General features: G+C 35.9%; 1 protein-coding gene and 1 pseudogene across 1 annotated transcript; one reads left to right on the top strand and one right to left on the bottom strand.

Moving 5' to 3' along the window:
- Nucleotides 1–4,201: 4,201 nt before the first annotated feature.
- On the top strand, nt 4,202–10,794 carry LOC128171255 (neuromedin-B receptor-like; annotated as a pseudogene).
- A 6,656-nt stretch (nt 10,795–17,450) lies between these two features.
- Nucleotides 17,451–25,105, bottom strand: LOC128186087 (uncharacterized). The gene is made up of 4 exons (XM_052855849.1): nt 25,017–25,105; nt 24,618–24,827; nt 24,384–24,527; nt 17,451–18,022 (listed from the first exon to the last, which is right to left on the bottom strand). The coding sequence occupies exons 2-4, from the start codon at nt 24,814–24,816 to the stop codon at nt 17,841–17,843; spliced, it is 525 nt and encodes a 174-aa protein (XP_052711809.1). The 5' UTR covers nt 24,817–24,827; nt 25,017–25,105; the 3' UTR covers nt 17,451–17,840.
- Between the last annotated feature and the right edge of the window lie 1,588 nt (nt 25,106–26,693).

The following is a 26,693-nucleotide window of genomic DNA, read 5'->3' as shown; positions in this document are numbered from 1 at the left end:
TTGGTTTATTGTGCATGGTACAGTTCTGAGAGATGAAAGTGAGCAGTTGATTGAGTTATGGATGAGTCTGAGGCGTTAAAGATAATTGGTATGGCCATATCCAGGGAACACGTCGGGGACAGAAGAGAATGAGTTTGGATGTTAAAGAGTGAGGACGTATTTGATATTACCTGTGTTTCATAAATGGAAGACGACGATTACGTATACATACTAGCCGTTTGTGTACTAATGATGACAGCTGCATATCATTTGAAAAACCATAGAAGACGAAGGGGAACTTGGGCGAGACCTTGGTTGGGGCGGCGAAAAGAACATGGTGCATATCATGCAAGTAGTATAGAACTGGCAGAGGAAGATCCACAAGGCTTTCTGAATTATGTCAGAATGGATAAAAAAGATTTTGATGATCTACTTCGAATGATTTCCCCGGTAATAAAACGCAAAAATACATGCATGCAAGAGGCAATTTCCCCTGCTGAAAGATTGTCATTGACTTTAAGATATTTAGCAACAGGTAAGTTTTAAGAAAATGAAATCATTTATTTGTTGCCTCTTTTAAATACAAATTTAAAAAAATTGATTTATGTTACAAAATATTTTACAGGAGACAGCTGCCAGGCAATATCTTATTTATACAGAATTCCGCTTCCAACTTTCTCAAAAATAGTTTCTGAGACATGTAATGCGATATACAGAGTCTTAAAGGAGGATATCTCAAGGTAATACTGCCATTATCATTATTAAACCAATACTGAATTACAAACTTAAGGTTTTCTGCATGTAAAATAATTTCTACATACAGTATAAAGTCTACAGATTGGTAAAGAGTCATTCCATTTTCATTGTTAAAGACGATGCTGAGGTACCGGTAACACACCCATACTGGGTTTCGAATAGGAGTGACTGTATTTTGAACTTTTTTCCTCCGATCCTGTATCTTTTTCATTTCTAGGGTTATATACTGCCCAAAAATTGCATCTTCGTCGTTTTCCTGAACCGATGATTTTTCTTCATTTCTGTTCTTTAAGTGTGCAAGCACAGACACAACCTCAGTCATAACAGCTTCGGCCCCAGACGTTCTTTTTCTCTTATATCCTCTAGATGAAACGGTCTCACTTTGGGTGTCTTCAATTCCATCAAATTTTTCTTCCTCTTCATTTAGACTGCTCAAATCCTACAAAACATATTCTATTTTCAGGTTCCAAATACAAGAAAAGAATGGGAAAACATTGCGAACCAATACGAGGAGCAATAGAATTTCCTTAATTGTATTGCTGCAATGGATGGAAAACATATCTCCATTAAATGTCCAAATTAAAGCGGATCTATGTATTACAACTACAAACAATTTTTCAGCATTGTTCTTTTTGCGTTGGTTGATGCAGATTATAGATTTATATACGTTGATGTAGGATGTAATGGTAGAATCAGTGATGGGGGTGTTTTTGCTAATTCATCCATTTTTAAAGCTATGGAAGATAATCACTAGATATATCATTTGGAAAACCTTTGCCTAGAAGAGAGGGTCCTCTTCCCTACTTTATTGTTGGCGATGAAGTCTTTCCTATAAAGACCTCATGAAGCCGTATCCTTTAAGACAATTGGATTTATCAAAAAGAGTTTTTAACTTGTACACGTTTAAGACAAGAAGAGTTGTCGAGAATGTTTTTGGTATTTTAGCAAGCAGGTTTAGAGTTTTTAATAGAACGATTGATATAGAACCAGAGAGGGCCCATTGTAACGGCGTGCTGTGCACTCCATTGCTATCTGAGAACTAAAACTCTATCCATAGCAAAGTATACCCCTTCTGGTACATTTGATGAAGAATACTTAGAAACACGTGAGCTGGAACCAGGACAAGGGAGACAAGGAACTACAGGATCATTTCATCCTATAATACACCAGGGTGGTAATCATTTCATCCTATAATACACCAGGGTGGTAATTATTTCATCCTATAATACACCAGGGTGGTAATCATGCATCTTTTGATGCAAGAAGCATTAGAGATGAACTATGTGAGTATTTTAACAGTGATGAAGAGGTACCATGGCAATGGGAAATGGCTTAAAAATGCTCACTTAATTGGATTGGCTTGCTCTTGGGGTCACCTGCGCCTTTAAGAATGTGTCTAGAGCAGCAAAATGAGTCCACTGTCTTCTGTATACTTCTTCTGTGCTGGCTCCACTTCTCATAGATTTTTAGCCGGGCTCTGCTGAAAGCAGAGCCCTGGCTGTAAGCAGGCAAATCGCCGATGATACTATAAATATCACAACTTCAAAAGTAAACAAAAAACCAAACAGCGTCAAAGTAAAAGCTTCCGCTATACCAAATAGTTACACAAAGAGCAAAGTTTTGTCAAAAGTGTTTACTTTTTGTTTCTTTTTTTAATTTCGAGAGAACTGTCTATCATTTTTAGTTTTCTTATTAATAATATAGCATTGAATCATGATTTTTTGAAGTATACACTCTCATAACTGCAGCGGTGTGTGCATACAAATTGAGTAACGCGCGTTATGAAAATTTGTATGCACACACCGCTGCAGTTATGAGAGTGTATACTTCAAAAAATCATGATTTAATGCTTATATTTACATTTTTTTTTAACTTCTTGCCTTGTCTGCAAATGTGATTCATACCTTAAAATTCCTATCTTATCCTAAGGGTAAGTTAATATTAATGGAAGAGCCACAGTAACAGCCACAAGCGTGAACTTTGATTTTCGCTTGTGACGTTGCAGTTTACAGCGTTCAACGTTTGTGACGGAATTTAATGGAAAAACACAGTAGAATGTAAATATCATGTTTTAAAAACAAGACTAAGCATTTTGGACACATACAATGCGCATGAATTTCCATGAACTACTTTGCTGCGCGTTGAAGAAATTGGGATTCAATATATAACGCTTCTTGCAAAATTCAAGGCAGCAACTGTTGAATTTTTTCTACTAGACAGACATATTTTTATTTATAGCCGCTTACAAAATTTGGTCGCTCTTTAACGCTTTGTCGACAATAAAAGCATGAGAGAGAGAGAGAGAGAGAGAGAGAGAGAGAGAGAGAGAGATTTTCAGTCTTTACTACACAATATGCATAAAGACACACCAAAAGAGCCCGGCTTTCATTACTTCAGTACTTTGATTTAATTTTGTTGAGCTCTCGAGAGTAGTACCCTCTCAAATTTGAGAGGTTTTTTTTTGCAACAAATCAGCTGTAAAGTAATATTACCGTACATGTAGTATTAGGAATTGTATTCAATGTAGCATTGCATATTATTTAGAATAAATGTGAATAACTTAGGTAATAAAATGATTTATTATTTATTTTCTGTTTTTAAACTTGATATTCATATAAGAAAAAACAAAAATGAAATTCTGAATAAAGAAAATCAAGAGAAAGTAACAACTGCTGGCCAAACTTACAGGATCCATTTAAGCCTATTCTTCTTGAAGCTTTGATAGGATGTTTTCAATAGCTTTTCTGTGGCAGTCTTTGTTGTAGTAATTTGCATATGAAAAATTCCACAAATCTACTTCATTGTGATACAATTCTATCAATCTCTCAGTTTGTTCAGTCGTAAGTTTTAATTCCTCTTTTTTCTTCCCTGTCATTTTGAATTCTAGCACATGGAATGAAAATGTCCCCGAAGATTTTCCCCCACATCTTAAAACCCATTAATTATCAGCTTAATCTTGAAATAAATCTAAGTTAATCTGTGGCAAAAGTTCGGGAAAAAACCACGTGTTAAGATGTGATATAGATCAACCTCTCTGACCTGTTAAATAATTGGTTAAAATAATCTGACTTGCCAGACAGAATGGAGCATGTCTCTATTCCATCTGACTTGATATCTGTCTTATGATTTTCCTATTTACACGGTCTGATTTGTAAGATTTGGCGAGTCAGATTTGTAAAATCACATCGTGTAAATAGGGCTTAATAAAAAAATCCTGTTTTATTTATAATAATTGTTGAATTCTTGATTAATTTAATCTCCCAAGCGACAGTTTGAATAATAAAGTAAATACTCGTGACACAAAATAGCAACTATTACGTATTGAACAATGGGTTGTACCTGTGTTTTGACTAACCATTGGGCAGGACCAAGCGCAAAATCAGATTTTCATTGGTTGCCCTCAAGACAAGCGGTATTCATTTATATAGGTACTAGAATAGGCCGTTTCAAAACATGGTCAAAGTAATCAACGGTCTGGTGGCTGTATCGAACTGGCTCAAACACAGGTAAATTATTTGTCGTCTTTATACAAAAGTTATATACATGTATTATAAATCGTATTTATCTGAATATCTCATAGATAACAAATGCATGTATCAAATCATTTGATTTCCCCCCGGTATTATTGCGACCTTTTAAAAGACATAAAAAAGACATAAAACTAAAATATTGATATACTTTCCCACAGTGAGCATGAATAGAACGGCCCGATTTAAACATTGCTCCTGGGAATGCTTATCATACACAGGTGGATGGCACTAAGACTTTTTTCAAATGAAAAGAAAAGTAACAATTACCTTTAATTGCTCAAGAAAAGTATTTGTAACAAAGAATTTAAAGGCCTTCTTGACACTTTTAAAAAACCCTTGATAATATTACAGTTTTTATCAAACGTGATATAAAAAGCAGTAATAATAAATGTATTTAATTTTCAATTGTAAAATCTATATATACAATGCCTATAAAATAAATAATTAATTTCCATTGTTGTTAGAAAATTTAAATCTGTACTTAATGTTGTTCACGAAAGGATTTATTTTTATCATAATGAGGTTGAGTAGTAAAAAAAGCCATCGTGCATTTGTACATTTGTGAATATTTTAGTATTTTGTACCTCATGTACCATTGATATGGTTTGAGAGAAATAAACATTCATTCATTCTGTTCTGCTTTAAAATTTTCAGATATGATTTGTAAGCTATAAACTATTATATACCAAGGAAAAAAATCAAATATTTTAGCATCAAACATTTAAACTTTTTCCTTTATCTTTATATACAGAAATAGTCTTCTAAAGGAGATATGATCTTAAAATGTCCAGCTCTCTCTTAATTAATATATTGCAGATTTCTTCATTTCATTTTATTTATTCTCCTATTGTATAAAACAACATTGAGAAAATATACAATGCTGACAATATTACGAAAAAGCAAGAGTGTATATTGTACACATCAACGTGGAGAGTTGACTCGCTTATCTATTATATTGTAAATTTAAATAAGTTATTAATAACAGCTAATTTTTTTTTACATGAAAATAATTTTTAAAAATTTGAAATCATTAAATATATTGATGGTAAATAGGCTTTTCTATATTCTTTTAAATCTGGACGTATCATAATATAGTGATATTCATCGCCAATGTTTTTTTTATTTCACATAAATTACAAAATCGTTGATTTCTAGGTATATTGTTCCATCTGCCTGTCTCAACTGGCAGTTTATGATTGCTTGTACTAAATCTAAGTAATGTGGTAATGTTATTCATATAAGCACCAGAGTTTATGTAATTTCTAGGTACAAAAATGTGAATGGTAAACAAGTTATAGACCAATCTTTACTAGATGCGTTACAATCTGAGACCCATTTTTGTTGAATTGATCAATCAAAGTTTGCTTAATAATAAATACAAATAATACAAAACAAAACCCTTTCAAGTGTTTTATTAAGCTACCGTACATAGTTATAATTATCGTGCCTCAGTAAATGACGTAATCAATGTAGTTTCTTTTCTAACAATCCTGCTTCTGGCTAGTCATTATCGTGTCTGATTTATCCTAATGATCCCGCCACTGTCTGCCTCCTTACGTTCTGTAATCTATCCCAGGTTTCCAAGGACTTCATCTTTTTTTAATTATCTCAACAAACAAGCATTCCTTGAACTTCAATTCAGGTAGATTGATTAAAGGAAACACTACATGTCCTAAGACCCGATGTGAAACTGATTTTATATTTTTTGCTTTTTAAATTGGCAAGGTTGTCTCTGGTGATTCAAATGAAACAGCTAGAAATAACCATGCATAATAATCAAATACTTGAATATATAAGTTTTGTAACTTAAAAAAAAATAAGCATATTACATTAGAAAAATATTAAATTTTCAAATAATCGGCAAGGATGCCACCACTGACACTGACCAATTATTGAATGACACGGGGAAATTATTCGGAATAGTAGAGTTAATACAGAGGTAGGTGTTTTACAGGAGACCCTAGTACATACATAAATTCAGAAATAAGAAATATGATAAAACGGATTAATATTAATATCGTACACATTTCTGTATATTTCATCAAGAAGTCGATATAGAATATTTTGCAATAATAATAATGGACATTAAGCGTAGTCAAATGTGTGTGGGGGTGGTGGTGGTCGAGCATGTGATTTGCACCACTACATGGGTCAAAACAGGCCCAAGACAAACGACGTTTGATGTCAAACCGTGTAAGAAATCGTTTACTACGTTTACTTTCAACGTAAGGCTACTGGTCCTCCATTAGCTCTCGCCCTTTGAAGTAAAGTAGGTACTAGCACGATAAAGAATTCTCGATCACTAATCATTAAGAGATCTGAAACCTCCCGGGATCCCTCGACCCGTACGATTTCCTGGATTGGACGTCAATTTGTTACGCTTTTCACCCGTCTCAGACCGTCGTACTTTCTAACGCTCTTTTTATAGAAATATATTGGCACTAGATAAAACAAACCCAGAAATAGGAAATACATGTAAATCGATATGTCATTGTGAGGATAGGAACACAGAGAACTTACAACATTATAAGTAATCATGAATGTTATTTTAACGAAATGGGTATAAATGTTTGTTTATCCTTAATATGGTTTGATAGATAGGCATACTACTAACATATTCTTGATATTTCATCCAAAGAGCATATATCAAATAATTAATACACGGTTTATGGTTTTCTATGTGAATGTATTTTATCTGATCTACATGTATACCGGTCTAGCCTACAGTCGGCCTGTTTTGTTTTGGTTTCATTGAGCCGCTGAACAAAACCTGTTTATTTTTCTTCATTCTCACATTAAACTTTGTTCATGCACCAATAATTGATACCGAACAATTTTCCCAGGTTTGGTGTTGAAATGTCTTTATTTTCCTGTACGAAACGACGCGTTAAATAGCAGTGACGTTATACCGTGTCTGGCGTTATAGAACCGTGCCGCCGGTATTAATTATAACAAGGGTATTTAAGAAATCCAAGAAATCATGTTAAAGGCATTTTTAAAGTACCCATCAACTGAAGTGTAATTTTAATCTGCTGTGTGGCTTCAAATTTTCATTAAACGTAAGTGTCGGATGGTCATATATTTCTGGCGCAAGGAGGATTAATTTAATATTCGTTGGATAAGATACTAATAGATGTGGCATTACCTGTGACCACATGTAAGTAGTATGTGCTTTTCCTATTTAGACGTTTTTTTTGTGTCGATGAATTTTACATAGTAGGATAGCAGAAAGTGACCATGGTTCCCTGGAATGTAAGAAGACCGCAACAATATAAATTCTTGTTCGTCGGATCGATATCCAATGACAAAAAAATACGAGCGGACGAGCAATTAAATAATAAAATTATTATTTTTTTGTAGCCAAATTTTTTATAGCATTACATAAAAAGATTTGTGCGGACGGTTATTTTTTTCTTCTTGTTTCTGATTTATAAAATTAAAACTATTTAAAAAACGAATAAGAAAGCGGAAATAGAACAGAAAACAGCACATGATTTTCTGGGCACGGGCAATTCATTATAATATTATTTGAAGAGTTCGACGGACAAGCAATTATATTGGTGTGGCCTAAAACAAAACGATTGCGGTTGTAGTTATACAAATCTAACTTATCTGTATATGTCTTCTACATACGATTGGATGGTCACTCAAAATGATTTTCCAGATCGATTTTGTTGCGGAAGATATCCAAATGGCTGCATTTCCCGCAGTCCATTAACCCGGTGACGTGCGTTATCGTCCCTCGCCCGCCTCGTGTAAGGAGTAGGTTTTATATTGACGTGTTCAGTGAAGGACGTCAACCACAATTAATTTTGCTTTTATTTCGCTTTGAAACAAACATACCAATAAAAATATCATAAACTCATCGCCTCAAATTAATCGCGTCAATTAAATGTGATAACTCAAATAACACTTCAGAACTACAAATGTATCAATCGAAAGAGACGAAGGTGTTGCTCCTCCCATATCCCCAGTTCTATAAAACTACATCTGCTTTGGGTTAGTATCAAGAAATGGCCTCTCGACATCTTTCCTATTACGAATTATAAGCAAAAATTGAAAAAAAGGAATATGTCAAAAGGAAATTTTGGAATTCTTCTTTTTACATCGCTTTCAACTGTATTTAACTGATAGGTAGGAGTTATTTTTTTATAAAGAAAATCGATAGAGAGAAAGTAACCGAATCCGCGGGGACTTAAATCAGGCGTTTGAAAAAAGTTGAGCGCGAAAAATTCTCGCACGCAATAAAATTTGTTTTACTACATTTTTTTAAAGGTATACTGTAGATTGGCAATTAATCACGATGGTTTTAATTTCACTAAGTTCGCAGCTCATCATTTTCCCGCAAAATTAAACCCATCGTGAATACTACCATTAGTTTCGAAAAACGTTTTAATGCTTTTGTTCTGATCAATTGATTTTCTTGCAGCGTGAAATTAAAATCAACGCGATTGGTACTAAATTAGAAATCGTGTATTTTTTAACACAGTGGAATTAAAACGACTTACAGTATGTGGCGTATTTGGAGTAAAATCTTTGACACGAGTTTGAGTACCTCCTCTCCCTGAGGGATGCATGAAATGAGAGTGTTTATTTATTCTTTATTCAAAAATTTCTCTAAACGAAAATCCACCTGTGGTTTATAACTTATAAAGTAGAGACACGGAACACATGGTGCACGTACGAACCTGACTAGCAGAGCCCCTACAACTTTATGATATAAACTTAAGTTTAATTCGGCTTGAATTCCTATTCCATCAATCTACAGGGTCTCCGTTGACAATCTTTCCTTTGTTCCTATCCTTGTCAGTCTGTCTCTCTTTTCTTGCTTTGCCAAATCTGACAAACTTAACGGTATACCTGTCTTTCTCGTCGTCGCCATTGCTGTTGTGATAGACTGAGCGTGGTATCATGTGACCGATTTCAGGCGGGGTTTATTCAAATGCTGCATTTATCGTCGACTCCAAAATAATTATGAAAATTATTTATTAATTTCGTTATCTTTTTAACCTGATTGATGTAAACTGCGTAATTTATTGTGAAGATATATCTTCATATAACATATTTAAATAAATAAATCAATCAAATATTTTTTAGCATAAAAAAATACGCCACATATACCTTTACATGTAATTAGAATCAAAGATTCAATTTTTTTTTCATAAATCTTATTAAGCGACTGGGTTTTTTTTGGGTAAATTATTGTTTTATTTTGAAAAATGTTTATGTATCGATTTTGTGATTTATAGAACAATAAATCTAAATGACATAATATCAACTCTGAAGCGATGTTTGATGTTTTTGTATTGTGTTTCATTGCAGATGATGAATACTAGCGCGTCTTTAAATAAAAAGGAATCTTATGACCCCGTGGATGCTGGCACCACTCCGGCCATCATATTCCTTTGCATTCTCATGGCTATCGGAACAATAGCTAATGGTCATGTGTTTGGAATTTTCCTCTTCCGTTATAACCGGAAGTCGACCTACGTCACGTTCGTCCTGGCCTTGGCCTTGATTGATCTGGTCGTCTGTGTCTGTGATATTCCACTTGAGATCCTGGATCTGGTGTACCCCTATGACTTCTACAGCGAGACCGGCTGTAAGCTCTTCAGACTTACGAGCGCCACTCTCAGTCTCAGCTCTATATTCACACTCGCTCTCTTGTCGCGGGAACGATTCAAAAGGGTTTGTTACCCGTTGAAGCCCCAGTGGACGAATACCATGTGCAGACGGTATATAGCGGGGGGTATGGTCTTATCTTTTCTCATATCTGCCCCTGTTCTGTATGTCCATGGGTTGCGTCGAGTGAAAGTCGCCGATGATTCTTTCGTTCATACGTGTTTCTTTGATGATGACGCGGACGAGGACTGGAATCCACCCTTAGTTCACCTCTCTTTTTTGTACCTTATTTTCGTTGTTTGTTTGTTCCTCTTGATTATTAGCTACACCTGTATCGGGATCTCTCTTTACCGCCGCAGATCGTTACTCCATCGACGTGATCAGCCTGTCCAGAGCTCGATATCCTATATTAGAACCGATGTGCATAGCGGAAGTAAAAATCTAACATCCTCATTCTCCGATGTTTCTGACAATCACACCTTAATAATGCTAAACAGTGGAGAAAATTACAAATCATCATCTGGTTCTGTAAATATCAAGAATATTGCCGAAGAAAGAAGATTCACAAGTTCGGAGAAAGACAACAAATCGTCCCCAGTGCGTCAAGAGATGGCAGGAATTCAGTTGGTTTCAACCGGAAAAAACCCCCCGAGAAACAGTCACCGCTCAACAATCATCCCATTCATCATCACTGCCATCTTCATTGTAGTATTCCTCCCCTACCTCATTCTCGGCGTGTTCTTGTGTTTGAAAGAAAACTTTAAGGCGAATATGACCACGACTGAACTGAGTCTTTATCGTCTAGCAATGAGACTCATATTTGTCAACAACGTCGTTAACTGTTTTGTGTATGGTATTTTTGATTCAAGGTTTCAAACAGCACTGAAAGAAGTGTATAGAAGCGCCTTTTTACAGTTGAAGTCATCATTAGCATAAAATACGTCATCATCCATAATATTGACGTCATGAATTTTGTTAAACATTGATATCATCATCGGAATTTTATTCAATCAAACATCTGACACTTTATATAATTCTGTATAGTTGAATTGTATGACATTCAACAATTGAAATGTAAACAAATCTGTTCAGCCATCAACTGTTGAATAATATAAGTGCATGATATATATACTTTCTAGATCGCTGATTGTTATCATTATTCTTGTCGTCATAGACAGGTGAATGACAATAAGACCTTTTTCTCAAATGAAAAGGAAAGACATTACCTTTTAAGCTCACCTGAACCGAAGGTTCAAGTGAGCTTTTCTGATCACCCGTTGTCCGTCGTCCTTCCGTCTGTCCGTCCGTCTGTAAACTTTTCACATTTTCGACTTCTTCTCAAAAACCACTGGGCCAAATTTAATCAAATTTGGTACAAAGCATCCTTATGGGAAGGGGATTATAAATTGTTAAAATAAAGGGCACAGCCCTTTTCAAAACGGAGATAATTGCGAAACAGTGAGTATAGGGTGCGTGTCTTTAATAATCTTCTTCTCAAGAACCACTGCACCAGAAATGCCAATTTTTATACAAAAGCTTGTATATATAGTAAAGATTCTAAATTGTAAAAATCGTGACCCCCGGACCAAAATTGGGGCCCCAGGCGGGGTTCAAAGTTTAACATACAAATACATAGGAAAAATGTTTACATGACTTTTGTTCCATTTATTCAACTAAATTGTGCACCAAAAAACCCAACTGTGTCTCCCTGATTATTGACAACTCATTGCATAAGTATATAAGGTTGTTTAAATAAGAAATGACGGATGAATACGATAAGGTGTAAAAATTCACTAAATATTATTTTCGTTCATCGCTTACATTTTATTTGGATACCGTGCCTGATAAAAATAAAAATTAATGTATGAATAAATTTATTTGTTATCGGGCACGGTCTCCAAGATAAATATAAGCGATGAATTTATCTTGTGATTTTGTTGCAAGATTGCAGCCAATTTGGTTGAGCATCATAGATACGGCAGATCAACGAACCTGGTGTGGATTTATTTGTAAATAACCATACCATAGATAATCTTGTTTCACACGGGAATTAAATTTAAAAACAAGTATGTTTTATTATAATTAGGGAAACACTGTTTATGTGTTACCCTCATATACAAATGATGAGCCCGTAAATTTTGTTCAAAGCAGGCACGTAGCATCGGGGGGGGGGGGGGGGGGGGCGCACCAAATAATTTTCTTAAATGTACATAGTAAAAATTGAATTATCATGGAGTTGCCCCCCCCCCCCCCCCCCAACACTTTTTTGGTAGTACGTAAAAAATTGGAATAGAAATGAGAGAAGTCGAAGTTATAAATCTACGTCAGCACGTGTGTATTTTGCTAGAAAATTGTAAATGAAGTGTTGTTTAAAAATATGTCAAGAGGGTTTTTTCCAGAAGTTCGTTTTGAATTTTTAATCTGTATGTTAAGTTGTGCAACTTTGGTAAGAATATATAGTAAAATTTAATACTGTAATGACACCTGCACGGATCTCCACAGGCTCCCTGGTCGAGGACGGATGTGCCCAGGTGCACGGCGAGGGCTATTGTGAACTCTTGTTGATGAACCCATGTTTTATGTGTATTTGTATGTTGTCTGCTTGGCAATAAATACTTTAACATGTACGAATTTAGTTACACAAAATATTATAATTCTGATATTATTTGATATACGACTATTGGTACAGAAATTTAAATTAATGATACCTACCTTAAAGAAAATGTCAGCTCGAGGCCTTTGTGGGCGTTCCGGCCTTTGATATGTATAGTGAAAACTCTAAATTGTAGAAATCGTGACCCTCGGACCAAAACTGGAGCCCAAGGCGGGGTTCAAAGTTTAACATAGAACTACATAGGAAAAATGTTTAAAAATTTTCTTCTCAAGAACTACTGCACCAAAAATGCCAATATTTACACAAAAGGTTGTATATATAGTGAAGATTCTAAATTGTATAAATCGTGACCCCCGGACAAAAAGTGGGGCCCCAGGAGGGGTTCAAATTTTAACATATACAGGAAAATGTTTTAAAATCTTCTCAAGAACTATTATGTAACAGTTTGGGATATTACTATGCATACATGTACATCCTTAAATAATGTAGATTCTAATTTGTAAAAATCGTGACTCCCAGACAAATAATGGGGCACCAAAAGGGGTTCAAAATTTAAACATTTTAAAAAATATAAAGGAAACGTTTAAAAATGTTCTTCTCAAGAACTACAATGTTATAGTTTGTGGAATTACTATGCATGCATCCCTGGCTTATGTAGATTCTTAATTGGTAAAATCATGACCCCCGAACCGATACTGGGGCCCCAAGAGGGGGTCAAAGTTTATTATAGAAATATAAAGGTAACATGTAAAAAAAAAAATCTTTTTCTCAAAAATTACAATGTTTGACAATTTGTGAGATTACTAGCATGCATACAACCTTGGATAATGGAGGTTTGATAGTTTTAAAATAGTGACCCCTGGACTAATTTGAACATATTTTTATTGTACAAAAATTACAACAGGGATTGGACACAAGTTCAAAAACTTAGATCGCCCTCTCCCAATACAAGTATATAATACAGCAAAAATAATGTATACACAACATGTAAGGTCAACAGATCATATGACAGTTATATATAAATTTTCAATGGTGTACAAACATCAACTACAAAAAGATTTAGTTGATGTTTGTACACCTTTGAAAATTTATATATAACTGTCATATCAAACCCCTGGACTAATACTGGGGACCCAAGCTGGATTAAAAGTTAAATGTAGAAGTATATATGGAAAATGTTTTAAAATCTTCTTCTCAAGAACTAGCTGCAGGACTGTAGCTCCCGGTCTGAAAAAATTCGGATGGACGACCTGGGAGCTACAGTGCCTACCATAGGACAAATCTGCAATTTACGGCGCACAAAAAATTGCGCTAGTTTTGGACTAATTAACCTTATTTTCACACAAATTCTGTAAAAAGAATTAGTACCATTAATTTATTCAGCCAATTTACTACTGATATCGCCACTTTACTTGCCTTAGACTTTCTCTTAAAAATGATAACCGACCTCGGAAAATGAAGTATGTTAATTTACGTCGAGATCGAGAGTCGCCATTTTTAAATGTAAACAAACTTGCACCACTTTAATTTACAGGGCTGCTGATGGTGTTTAAGAGAATATCAGAGGCAAGTGAAGTGACGATATCTGTAGTAAAATGTCCGAGGAATTTTTTGGGATCAAATATTTGTACAGAATATGATCGTAAATGAGATTAATGTGTCCAAATCTAGCGCATTTTTTTGTGCGCAGTAAATTGCAGTTTTTTTACTATGGGAGGCACTGTAGCTCCCAGGTCGTCTATCCGAATTTTTTCAGACCAGGAGCTACAGTCCTGCAGCTACTCAAGAACTACAATGCTTCAATTAGTCAGATACCTACGTACGTATTCTCAAATAGTATAGATTCGAATTATAAAAGCCGTGACCCTCGATGTAATACTGGGCCCCAAGAGGTGTTCAAAGTTTAGCATAGAAATATAGAGGAAAATGTTTAAAAATCTTTTTCTAGGAAACTATAGTGCTTCAGCCTGTGGGATTACTATGCAAGCATCCTTAAATAATGTAGATTCCAAATAAATAAAGCTTTGGCACTGGACTAATACTGGGGCCCCAAGAGGGTTCAAAGTTTAACATAGAAAGATATATTGAAAATGTCTTTAAAAGTTTTTCTCTAGAACTATAATGCTACAGTTTGTGAGATTACTTTGCAAGGATCCTCAAATTGTGTAAACTCTAATGTAGTGGATCCAAGAGTTATCTTTCTTGATGTTGTTCTGTACAGTCTGAGAGTTATTCCTCTTGATGTGGAACTCTTCTACGTTCATTTTTTCAGGCTGTGTACGTGCGGTCCCGCCGCAGTGCTGCACATTTTCATTCCTATGTTACTATTTATGTTGTTAAAGCCAACTATAACCTCGGACCAATACTGGGGCCCCATAAAGGGGTTCAATGTTTAATATAGAAAAAAGCATATGCTACGAAATAGAATGTCACAAGGAACTGCTGTTCAGGTGAGCGATGTGGCCCATGGACCTCTTGTTGTTTTTATTTTTTCTCAATCAAGCCTCGCTAATTAATAATTAACAAAAATTCCTTTAAAAAATCCGGAAATCATCTGAATGTTTTGCATTTTACAATCTTGCGCATGCGCATTACATTCACGCTAAATCTTCGCAACTTCGCACTCTCGCCTTCGCAACTTCGCACTTTCGCCTCCACCTTTTTTGGTAGCATTCAGACAGTATTGGTAGATTACATAGCATTTGATGCAGGCAACCAACTCGCCAAGGTTTTCCGATTTATCCAGGATATTATTGGTACGCATGCGCTAGGCAATTGTGCTTACTATGAATGTTTATATATATATTAATGTGTATGCCTAATCATTATATATTCCATATAAAATGTAATGTCCGCCATAATGTATACATTTGCACTTCCAGACTCCTGTCACCTACCAGCTGTCTGTTTATTATAATACATGTGTATACTTTAATCTACATTAATATAGACAGATCTTCCTAACCATCATAAGGGGATGGGAGGGTTGCTTTGCATTTCTATCAGGTTGGGATACATAAATCCTAATAGATTAGTTAATTTTTCCCTTTATATATTTGACTTAGTTTTGCATTAAAGCGAATAAATTCACTTGTATGGGCCTATAATGAAATATGCATGTTTTTATCATTCTGTGGTGATATTTAGGAAATTTTCTTTAACTCAGAAATGAAAAGTCACCAAGATGTTTGGGCCTTGGGACTTAGGAACGATAACTCTTACCTGAGGAACTTTCATACCAAATAAAATTAAAAATATATTTTGTATTTATTTGCAGTGATTTTTATTCAAATTTTTTATGTCACAGTTATTAAAATATAATTCTTATAACATCAAGCAGCTTTTTCAGATGATTTGTCAACAGAGTAAAACAATATGAAAAATTATGATTTGGAGAAATACTAAAATAAATTGCAATAATACAATTTTTGAATGTTAAGAAGTATTATATTTATTTTTAGGTGTCCTAAGGAAATATCCATCATATGACAAACATTTGAAAATTCTTTAAAAATACCTAAAGTATCCCTATCATCATTTTAATATTTGATAAGTATATGTTTTGTGGTCTTCTATTGAAAATTGGAATAAACTGTGGGTGTATAGAGCCACCTTAAACGATAGAGAGCTCCACAATTTTAAAAAGGTGAAGGCGAAAGCGCGAAGATGCAAAGGCGAGAGTGCGAAGTTGTGATGGCGAAGGAGCGATAGTAGTATCGTTTCTTCGCCTTCGCACTTTCGCCGTCGCATCTTCGCGCTTCGCCGTCGCATCTTCGCACTTTCGCTCCTTCGCCGTCGCAACTTTGCACTTTGACCTAAAGGCGAAATTGCGAAGGTCGAAGTGGCCCCATCGGAACACCATAAATTCTACGTAATCGACCGAGACTATCAAAACAGGCGAAGGCGAAAGTCCGAAGTTGCGAAGGCGAAGGAGCGATAGTAGTATCGCTCCTTCGCCTTCGCACCTTCGTATTTTCGCCATCGCATCTTCGCGCTTCGCCGTCGCATCTTCGCACTTTCGCTCCTTTGCCGTCGCACTCTAGCACTTTCGCCTTTGCAACTTCGCACTCTCGCATCTTCGACCTAAAGGCGAAAGTGCGAAGGTAGAAGTGGCCCCATCGGAACACCATATTTTACAGCTGCATGCAGCTGGCATCTGTAGGGAAAATTAGATCGAAGGCCTGCGGGGTCAACTCTAAAGTGTTTATCCCCGGGTTTTATAGGTTACACGAACAGAATTACACATATTCATACTTAAACACACCAACACGAGTACATATTCGGATTTACAAGTTTACATGTCTGGATTTTTGAACACAATTACCCGCCATAAATTTCCTCACTGAGAAAATTTTTTATCAATCTTTGCAGTTCTTTGGTAAAAATGAAAAATTAATTTATTACAAAATAGAGCGTTTGTTTTATATTACATTAGATCAATTTTAAAAAAATGTTTAACAGCCTCTTAAATATTTAAACAATAAAATGCTGTCTTTGGTGATTCATGAAGGTATTTTGTACCCTGCATAAATTTAAAAAGAAAACATTTATATAAATGCTTAAATAGTTACATTTTTCTTTGCAGACAAATGATTGAAGTGATCAAACACATCAGTTTGTGAAGTCCGTAATTTTGCAAGGTTGTTTTTACCTTCCATCGATCGATAAACTGGTTAGAACTAAAATGTGTAGAGTTAAGCCCTGTTAGTTTCAATAGAAGAATGAAACGAAATCAGGTTCTTAGGAAATAGATCCAGAGGAGAGTATTCTGAGCGGATGTAAATATAAAATTATATTATCAGATCTTCACAGTAAGGGGGTAGTTCACTTGATCAGTACATTGTAGAATTCATCACAGTAATACTGATAACAACATAATTAAGTGTATAATACGAAAAAGAAGACATAACCACAAAATATATAAGATACATGACTTTTTAATCACGTTGATTACACAGTTTTAAGCTTTTTTTTTTTTTTTTTGAAACATTTTATTGAAACTCTTTTACAGTTTTACATACATGGTACAAGAAAAATTAATATATAGCATAATATTATGCAAAAGAGTTATATATGATAGAGAAAGTAAAAAGCGAAAGAAAAAATACAGACAGACAGGCAATCACATCATGTACATCAAACATAAATCAGCTATGTATATTTTACTTCTAGTAATAACTATAGTAGATTTTGGGTTTATAATTCATAAGTTCTATGTAATATTGCTTTCCATTCTCTTTCATATTCTAAATATTTGCAGTTTTTTAATAACATAAATTTCTGAATAAGGAATCTGTCGGCAATTATGATACTTAAACTAAAAAAGTTTTAACAGCTGTTTAAGCTTTTACTACTTCGATCATCATGATTGCTCCCGCACCAAGCGCTGCTAACATTGCTAATATACAAAAGGCAAAGGCAAAATGGTAATCGGCTGAGGCTCCCTCGATTACCGCATCCTCCTTAGACAACTCATCCCCTTTTGAGGCGTAAACAGCAATTGAAATCAATATGGAAATTGCTGCAAAAAATGCAAACAAACCTTTACAAATATGATGAATATTTTGTAAAACTACCTGAGTATTGATTTTCAAACAAGCAGTTCTGACTATATTCATGCACGATTGCCCCCGTTTTCCTTAGGGGTTGGTGTGGTATTGATTTGAAACATCGCGCGGCATTCTTTTTTTTTAATTGTTACTTTTTTGGATAATAGGACCTGCTACTTGTGTACCTTGTACCCTATACAGTAATGGTATCCTTAATGATAATAGGACCTGCTACTTGTGTACCCTGTACCCTATACAGTGATGGTATCCTTAATGATAATAGGACCTGCTACTTGTGTACCCTGTACCCTATACAGTGATGGTATCCTTAATGATAATAGGACCTGCTACTTGTGTACCTTGTACCCTATACAGTGATGGTATCCTTAATGATAATAGGACCTGCTACTTGTGTACCTTGTACCCTATACAGTGATGGTATCCTTAATGATAATAGGACCTGCTACTTGTGTACCTTGTACCCCATACAGTGATGGTATCCTTAATGATAATAGGACCTGCTACTTGTGTACCTTGTACCCCATACAGTGATGGTATCCTTAATGATAATAGGACCTGCTACTTGTGTACCTTGTACCCCATACAGTGATGGTATCCTTAATGATAATAGGACCTGCTACTTGTGTACCTTGTACCCCATACAGTGATGGTATCCTTAATGATAATAGGACCTGCTACTTGTGTACCTTGTACCCCATACAGTGATGGTATCCTTAATGATAATAGGACCTGCTACTTGTGTACCTTGTACCCCATACAGTGATGGTATCCTTAATGATAATAGGACCTGCTACTTGTGTACCTTGTACCCCATACAGTAATGGTATCCTTAATGATAATAGGACCTGCTACTTGTGTACCTTGTACCCCATACAGTAATGGTATCCTTAATGATAATAGGACCTGCTACTTGTGTACCTTGTACCCCATACAGTAATGGTATCCTTAATGATAATAGGACCTGCTACTTGTGTACCTTGTACCCCATACAGTAATGGTATCCTTAATGATAATAGGACCTGCTACTTGTGTACCTTGTACCCCATACAGTAATGGTATCCTTAATGATAATAGGACCTGCTACTTGTGTACCCTGTACCCCATACAGTGATGGTATCCTTAATGATAATAGGACCTGCTACTTGTGTACCCTGTACCCCATACAGTGATGGTATCCTTAATGATCATAGGACCTGCTACTTGTGTACCTTGTACCCCATACAGTGATGGTATCCTTAATGATAATAGGACCTGCTACTTGTGTACCTTGTACCCCATACAGTGATGGTATCCTTAATGATAATAGGACCTGCTACTTGTGTACCTTGTACCCCATACAGTGATGGTATCCTTAATGATAATAGGACCTGCTACTTGTGTACCTTGTACCCCATACAGTGATGGTATCCTTAATGATAATAGGACCTGCTACTTGTGTACCTTGTACCCCATACAGTGATGGTATCCTTTATGATAATAGGACCTGCTACTTGTGTACCTTGTACCCCATACAGTGATGGTATCCTTAATGATAATAGGACCTGCTACTTGTGTACCTTGTACCCCATACAGTAATGGTATCCTTAATGATAATAGGACCTGCTACTTGTGTACCTTGTACCCCATACAGTGATGGTATCCTTAATGATAATAGGACCTGCTACTTGTGTACCTTGTACCCCATACAGTGATGGTATCCTTAATGATAATAGGACCTGCTACTTGTGTACCTTGTACCCCATACAGTGATGGTATCCTTAATGATAATAGGACCTGCTACTTGTGTACCTTGTACCCCATACAGTGATGGTATCCTTAATGATAATAGGACCTGCTACTTGTGTACCTTGTACCCCATACAGTGATGGTATCCTTAATGATAATAGGACCTGCTACTTGTGTACCCTGTACCCCATACAGTGATGGTATCCTTAATGATAATAGGACCTGCTACTTGTGTACCCTGTACCCCATACAGTGATGGTATCCTTAATGATAATAGGACCTGCTACTTGTGTACCCTGTACCCCATACAGTGATGGTATCCTTAATGATAATAGGACCTGCTACTTGTGTACCCTGTACCCCATACAGTGATGGTATCCTTAATGATAATAGGACCTGCTACTTGTGTACCTTGTACCCTATACAGTGATGGTATCCTTAATGATAATAGGACCTGCTACTTGTGTACCTTGTACCCCATACAGTAATGGTATCCTTAATGATAATAGGACCTGCTACTTGTGTACCTTGTACCCCATACAGTAATGGTATCCTTAATGATAATAGGACCTGCTACTTGTGTACCTTGTACCCCATACAGTAATGGTATCCTAAATGATAATAGGACCTGCTACTTGTGTACCTTGTACCCCATACAGTAATGGTATCCTAAATGATAATAGGACCTGCTACTTGTGTACCTTGTACCCCATACAGTAATGGTTTCCTTAATGATAATAGGACCTGCTACTTGTGTACCTTGTACCCCATACAGTAATGGTATCCTTAATGATAATAGGACCTGCTACTTGTGTACCTTGTACCCCATACAGTGATGGTATCCTTAATGATAATAGGACCTGCTACTTGTGTACCTTGTACCCCATACAGTGATGGTATCCTTAATGATAATAGGACCTGCTACTTGTGTACCTTGTACCCCATACAGTGATGGTATCCTTAATGATAATAGGACCTGCTACTTGTGTACCTTGTACCCTATACAGTGATGGTATCCTTAATGATAATAGGACCTGCTACTTGTGTACCTTGTACCCTATACAGTGATGGTATCCTTAATGATAATAGGACCTGCTACTTGTGTACCTTGTACCCTATACAGTAATGGTATCCGTAATGATAATAGGACCTGCTACTTGTGTACCTTGTACCCTATACAGTAATGGTATCCTTAATGATAATAGGACCTGCTACTTGTGTACCTTGTACCCTATACAGTAATGGTATCCTTAATGATATGTTATTAAAAGCTAGTTGTATTCTGTTACAATTTGACTTTAAATTCTTATCAATTATATTATCTACATGTAATGCAGTCTACACTATTTTTTTATTTGTCTCAACCATTTTTTTCTGATTTTTCTGCGTTAATTAAGGCAATTCACAGAAACACGCCAAGTATCCATTCGAAATATTAGCAAAATATGTTAATTTTTCTTGCGACATTCTGATAAAACCATTCCTGGCTTTGTCATTCAGTTTTGTGATAACGGGAATTAAAATATTTACGTTTTAGACCTCATGTTCCTTATTTGGAATATTTTTTTGAGTTAAAACTCAGCATTGAAGCAATGCAGAAACTGCAATATACATTTTGTAATGCAAATGGGCATTGGCATTATATGCATCCAGTGTGATTTCATTGGACAGAAGGAATACCTGCATTGGGTGAAGAATGAGTGGTACTAATTGCTTGCATTGGATGATTGCAATGATGAATAAAGAGTTGCTCAATGCAGGCATTGGACGGTTGAGGAGTCGTTCAATGCAGGCATTGGAAGACTGAAGAGTCGCTCAATGCAGGCATTGGACGACTGAAGAGTCGCTCAATGCAGGCATTGGACGATTGAAGAGTCGTTCAATGCCTGCATTGGACGACTGAAGAGTCGCTAAATGCAGGCATTGGACGACTGAAGAGTCGCTAAATGCAGGCATTGGACGACTGAAGAGTCGTTCAATGCCTGCATTACGACTGAAGAGACGCTCAATGCAGGCATTGGACGACTGAAGAGTCGCTCAATGCAGGCATTGGACGACTGAAGAGTCGTTCAATGCCTGCATTTGACTACTGAAGAGTCGCTCAATGCCTGCATTGAACGACTGAAGAGTCGCTCAATGCAGGCATTGGAAGACTGATGAGTCGCTCAATGCAGGCATTGGAAAAACTGAAGAGACGCTCAATGCAGGCATTGGAAGACAGAAGAGTCACTCAATGCAGGCATTGGAAGACTGAAGAGTCGCTCAATGCAGGCATTGGACGACTGAAGAGTCGCTCAATGCAGGCATTGGACGATTGAAGAGTCGTTCAATGCCTGCATTGGACGACTGAAGAGTCGCTAAATGCAGGCATTGGACGACTGAAGAGTCGCTAAATGCAGGCATTGGACGACTGAAGAGTCGTTCAATGCCTGCATTACGACTGAAGAGACGCTCAATGCAGGCATTGGACGACTGAAGAGTCGCTCAATGCAGGCATTGGACGACTGAAGAGTCGTTCAATGCCTGCATTTGACTACTGAAGAGTCGCTCAATGCCTGCATTGAACGACTGAAGAGTCGCTCAATGCAGGCATTGAACGACTGAAGAGTCGCTCAATGCAGGCATTGGAAGACTGATGAGTCGCTCAATGCAGGCATTGGAAAAACTGAAGAGACGCTCAATGCAGGCATTGGAAGACAGAAGAGTCACTCAATGCAGGCATTGGAAGACTGAAGAGACGCTCAATGCAGGCATTGGAAGACTGAAGAGTCACTCAATGCAGGCATTGGAAGACTGAAGAGACACTCAATGCAGGCATTGGAAGAATTTATAGTGATTAAATGTAGGTATTGGATGTATTTTCAGTGGTTCAAACCAGGCCCTGGGGCCATAAAAGTTAGATGAGCTCACTTTTGATCTCAGTCTCACTTTTACAAAAGGAACACATAGTAGAAAAGTGAGATTGAGATCAAAAGTGAGCTCGTCTAAGTTTTATGGCCCCGGGGCCATGTATTGGGTGTCGTTTGATTATGATAAGTTTTTCAATGCAGGAATTAGCTGGGTTTTTTTGTTTGTCAGTACGTTAGTTGCTCAATGAAAGCATAAAATTTGATAATTGCAATTTTGTTGTCTCTCGAATGCAAAAAATTAATAACTGTTTAAGGTCCATATCTTCAAGCATCAACTAATAGTCACTTTGCAAAACTAATTATTATGCGTTTGTGCACTGATATAGAATGGCAACATATTAGAAATAGATCAACACATCAAATGCTACATTAAGCACCTGTTTATGTTACAGGGAAATGCAAATATTTTCTTTTTCAAACCTATCAGCAAGCATTAATTTAGAGTTTTGGATTTTTTTTTCATTCCATAATTAATGTAAATGCTATCGGAAATGCTTAGATTATCTCATTAAAAACATCACTAAACAAACAAAATGTCATCCATTAGGTGAAACAATCCTGCATTAAATCCAGAAAAATGGTCAAGATGGCTTAAAACCATCAGTCGTCCAATGTCTGCCTTGACACTAGACCATCAGTCGGCCAATGCCTGCATTGACTCTATACAATCAGTCGTCAAATGCCAGCATTAACTCTAGATCATCGATCGTCCGATGCCTGCATTGGCTTAGTAGATCATTAGTCGTCCAATGCCTGCATTGTCTTTTGATCATTAGTCAACCAATGCCTGCATTGACTTTTGATCATCAGTCAACCAATGCCTGCATTGGCTTAGTAAATCATCAGTCTTCCAATGCCTGCAATGACTCTTGATCATTAGTCGTCCAATGCCTGCATTGACTCTTGATCATCAATCGTCCGATGCCTGCATTGGCTTAGTAGATCATCAGTCTTCCAATGCCTGCATTGACTCTTGATCATCAATCGGCCAATGCCTGCATTGACTCTTGATCATCAGTCTTCCAATGCCTGCATTGACTCTTGATCATCAGTCGGCCAATGCCTGCATTGACTCTTGATTATCAATCGTCCTATGCCTGCATTGGCTTAGTATACCATCAGTCGTTTAATGCCTGCATTGGCTTATAGATCGTATAATGCCGCCATTCTGTCCACATGACGTCGTTCAATTCAGACATTGACAAATTAAAAGTAACATTGTGATATGTGTTATTTTCTTCCGAACCAATCAAAATTGTTTTGAAGGAGTATATTTTGTAACTGGTGACAAACTGAAAATGACAATATCAATTGAAAATATTGGATACGAGAAGGGTTTTATACATTATTTTATTTTCATCATTATCATTCAAAATGTCATAAAAAAATCAACGATTGTTTAAACTCGCTCATCTTAACCAATTTCAAAAACTTAACTTTATTACAAATGATACTTATTTGACAATGAATAGTATTAGTATTTGCCCTTATTATATTTCAAGTTTGTATCATAATGTTTGTAAACATTTCCCAAGAAACATTTCAAAACGACCATAATTGTTTAAGCAAATAAAAAAATAATAATTGAGACAAATAAAAAATAGTTAGAACTCTATTATGTATATTATAATATGAATGAACATTTTTTACCAACAAGTGCAATAAATATAACTCTTACCTCCAACAAAAGTAGTTCCTATTGCCGCAAACAAGACTGGATTCCTATCTTGCATGACAGACATTCTCAGAATTAACATTACAATAGCAGCTAACACTAAGAGTGATCCTAGTATACTCGTGGCTCTTACAGCTTCTAACCAATCTGCCAAAAACAAAAGATTGTTTCTTTTTTCTGGTCTTATAAGATAGAAATGGTGATAAACATATCAAATTTATGAAATTTGTTAAGTACCTGGTATCAGCGGCCAATCAGTGCATTGACTTGTATCCAACGCTTTGCTATAAATGCAGAATTTCCATAAGCCAAGGTATCCTTTATATCCTTCGGATTCGGCAAATGTCCAATACGGAGACGCTAAACCAATAAGTTGAAATATAAAAGCACAAATGGTCAGCACCAAACCAATTCGGATAAATTTAGAGGCTTCCATTTTGTTCAATACTGAAAAATAAATTAAGGCAATGAAACTATTTAAAATTTAAACTATTTACAATTTCTTTATTCTATGTTTTTAAATAAAACCAAAAAATTTCAGTAATTACTACAGCTAAATTATTAAATGATTTGAATGTACAATTACTATACGGAAGAAATTTTCTTGAATATATATTGAAAAGAAGTGTATAATACCTTCTACCCGTGGATTATTTGATGGTTGTTGGACACGAGGAGGTATTTATTCAAAAAGGCTTGGGTTTATTGCGCGCAGACATGCGCACTTGATTAGTGGAAAGACCCAGATTGATTTCAAAAATTAAATTCCGTTTCCATGAAATCGTCTTCATAGTTTCGGTTTCTTTATCTTTATCTTCACACTTGCAGGTGCAGGTGCAGGTGCAGGTGTTTTTAGCAGATCAAATACGATGTAGTATTCATCGTCGTAAACAACAAAATATTCTACGGGGTGTGAATATCAAATAAAATCGGTTGTTTAGGCCCTTGTGTTACAGTAAGAAATGCTCAATTTATGTCCAAAATTGAGAAATATTGATACGAAAGCGGAAAACAGCTGAGATGTATCACTCATGTTAGTTAGATTAGAACAATACCATGCTATTTTGGACAAAGGTTCTCACCATTTTCATAAATTGTATGAAATAATGACGTTTTCTCTACCCCACCCCCCAGAGGCAGGGTCATTGAATTTTTGGCCGACATAATTTCTGAGGTCCACATGATATTAATTAATTTGCGTCATTTTATACATTTTCATACATCACTTGTCAATTTAAAACCAAAAAATCACTGAATATCAAAACACCGTGTAAATGCATACAGTATAACTTTGATCATATTTTCATAAATCAGTGGCCACCGTGTACACCGTGGTGTTTAAAAATCGCTCATAACTTTCTGAAATGAGTAGATATCTTCATAATTTTTTTTAGTCACACAACACAATGAGTATTAATCAATTTATTAATGTTGATTTTGCGATAACAAAAAATGAGTTATATTGCACGGCAAAGAAGCGAGAGACGAAAGTGCTACAGTAAAGTATGGAACGCCATAGCTGTCTTATGTTAGGTGATTTTATTATATGCTGTGGGTCTATTATTATATGCTGTGGTTCTATAATTATATGTTGTGGTTCTATAATTATATGCTGTGGGTCTATTATTATATGCTGTGGGTCTATAATTATATGCTGTGGTTCTATTATTATATGCTGTGGTTCTATAATTATATGCTGTGGGTCTATTATTATATGCTGTGGATCTATTATTTTATGCTGTGGTTCTATTACTATATGCTGTGGGTCTATTATTATATGCTGTGGGTCTATAATTTTTCTGTCGAGAAAGCATTTTTAGCAGACAATTCCAGTCTAGAATTATTTCGACCTTGCAGTTCTGATCTAATCTTTTTTCTCAGATGCATACTTGAAAATAATTTTTTCGAATTTAACGGAAAATATTACAAACAAATTACATGTATAGGCGCGGCGATGGGGGCACGCCAGTCACCAGAAATTACAGATATACGTATGAAAAACATAACTGATGATGTAATATCTAAATTCAACATGCCGACAAACTTATATATCACGGCAGATATAGAGAAGACGGCTTTATTCTATTTAATGGAAGCCCGGATGAAATTACAGAATTTTTTGACATAGGGAACTCTTGTCATAAATATCTGAGATTTACTTATGAATTATCTCACACCAGACACGACCATATACAAAGGAACAAGATTCTCAGATAGCAAGCGATTAGATATTCACTCATATATCAAACCTACTAACAGCTTCCAATACCTGCACAGACAAAGAGCTCATAGCCCATTAGTCTTCAAGGGCCT

This window comes from Crassostrea angulata, chromosome 1 (assembly GCF_025612915.1).
Source record: "Crassostrea angulata isolate pt1a10 chromosome 1, ASM2561291v2, whole genome shotgun sequence".
In the NCBI taxonomy this organism is placed as follows: domain Eukaryota; kingdom Metazoa; phylum Mollusca; class Bivalvia; order Ostreida; family Ostreidae; genus Magallana; species Magallana angulata.
Note: the sequence above shows the minus strand (reverse complement) of the source record. Positions and strands in the feature narration are given on the sequence as shown.

Excerpts from the sequence above, each read along its gene's own strand:
- LOC128186087 (XM_052855849.1), bottom strand. The coding sequence starts at position 24,816 with ATGGAAGCCTCTAAATTTATCCGAATTGGTTTGGTGCTGACCATTTGT. Across the intron at positions 24,528-24,617 it reads TGATTGGCCGCTGATACCAG|ATTGGTTAGAAGCTGTAAGA; the intron begins GTACTTAACAAA and ends TGTTTTTGGCAG. Across the intron at positions 18,023-24,383 it reads AGGAACTACTTTTGTTGGAG|CAATTTCCATATTGATTTCA; the intron begins GTAAGAGTTATA and ends CATTTTTTGCAG.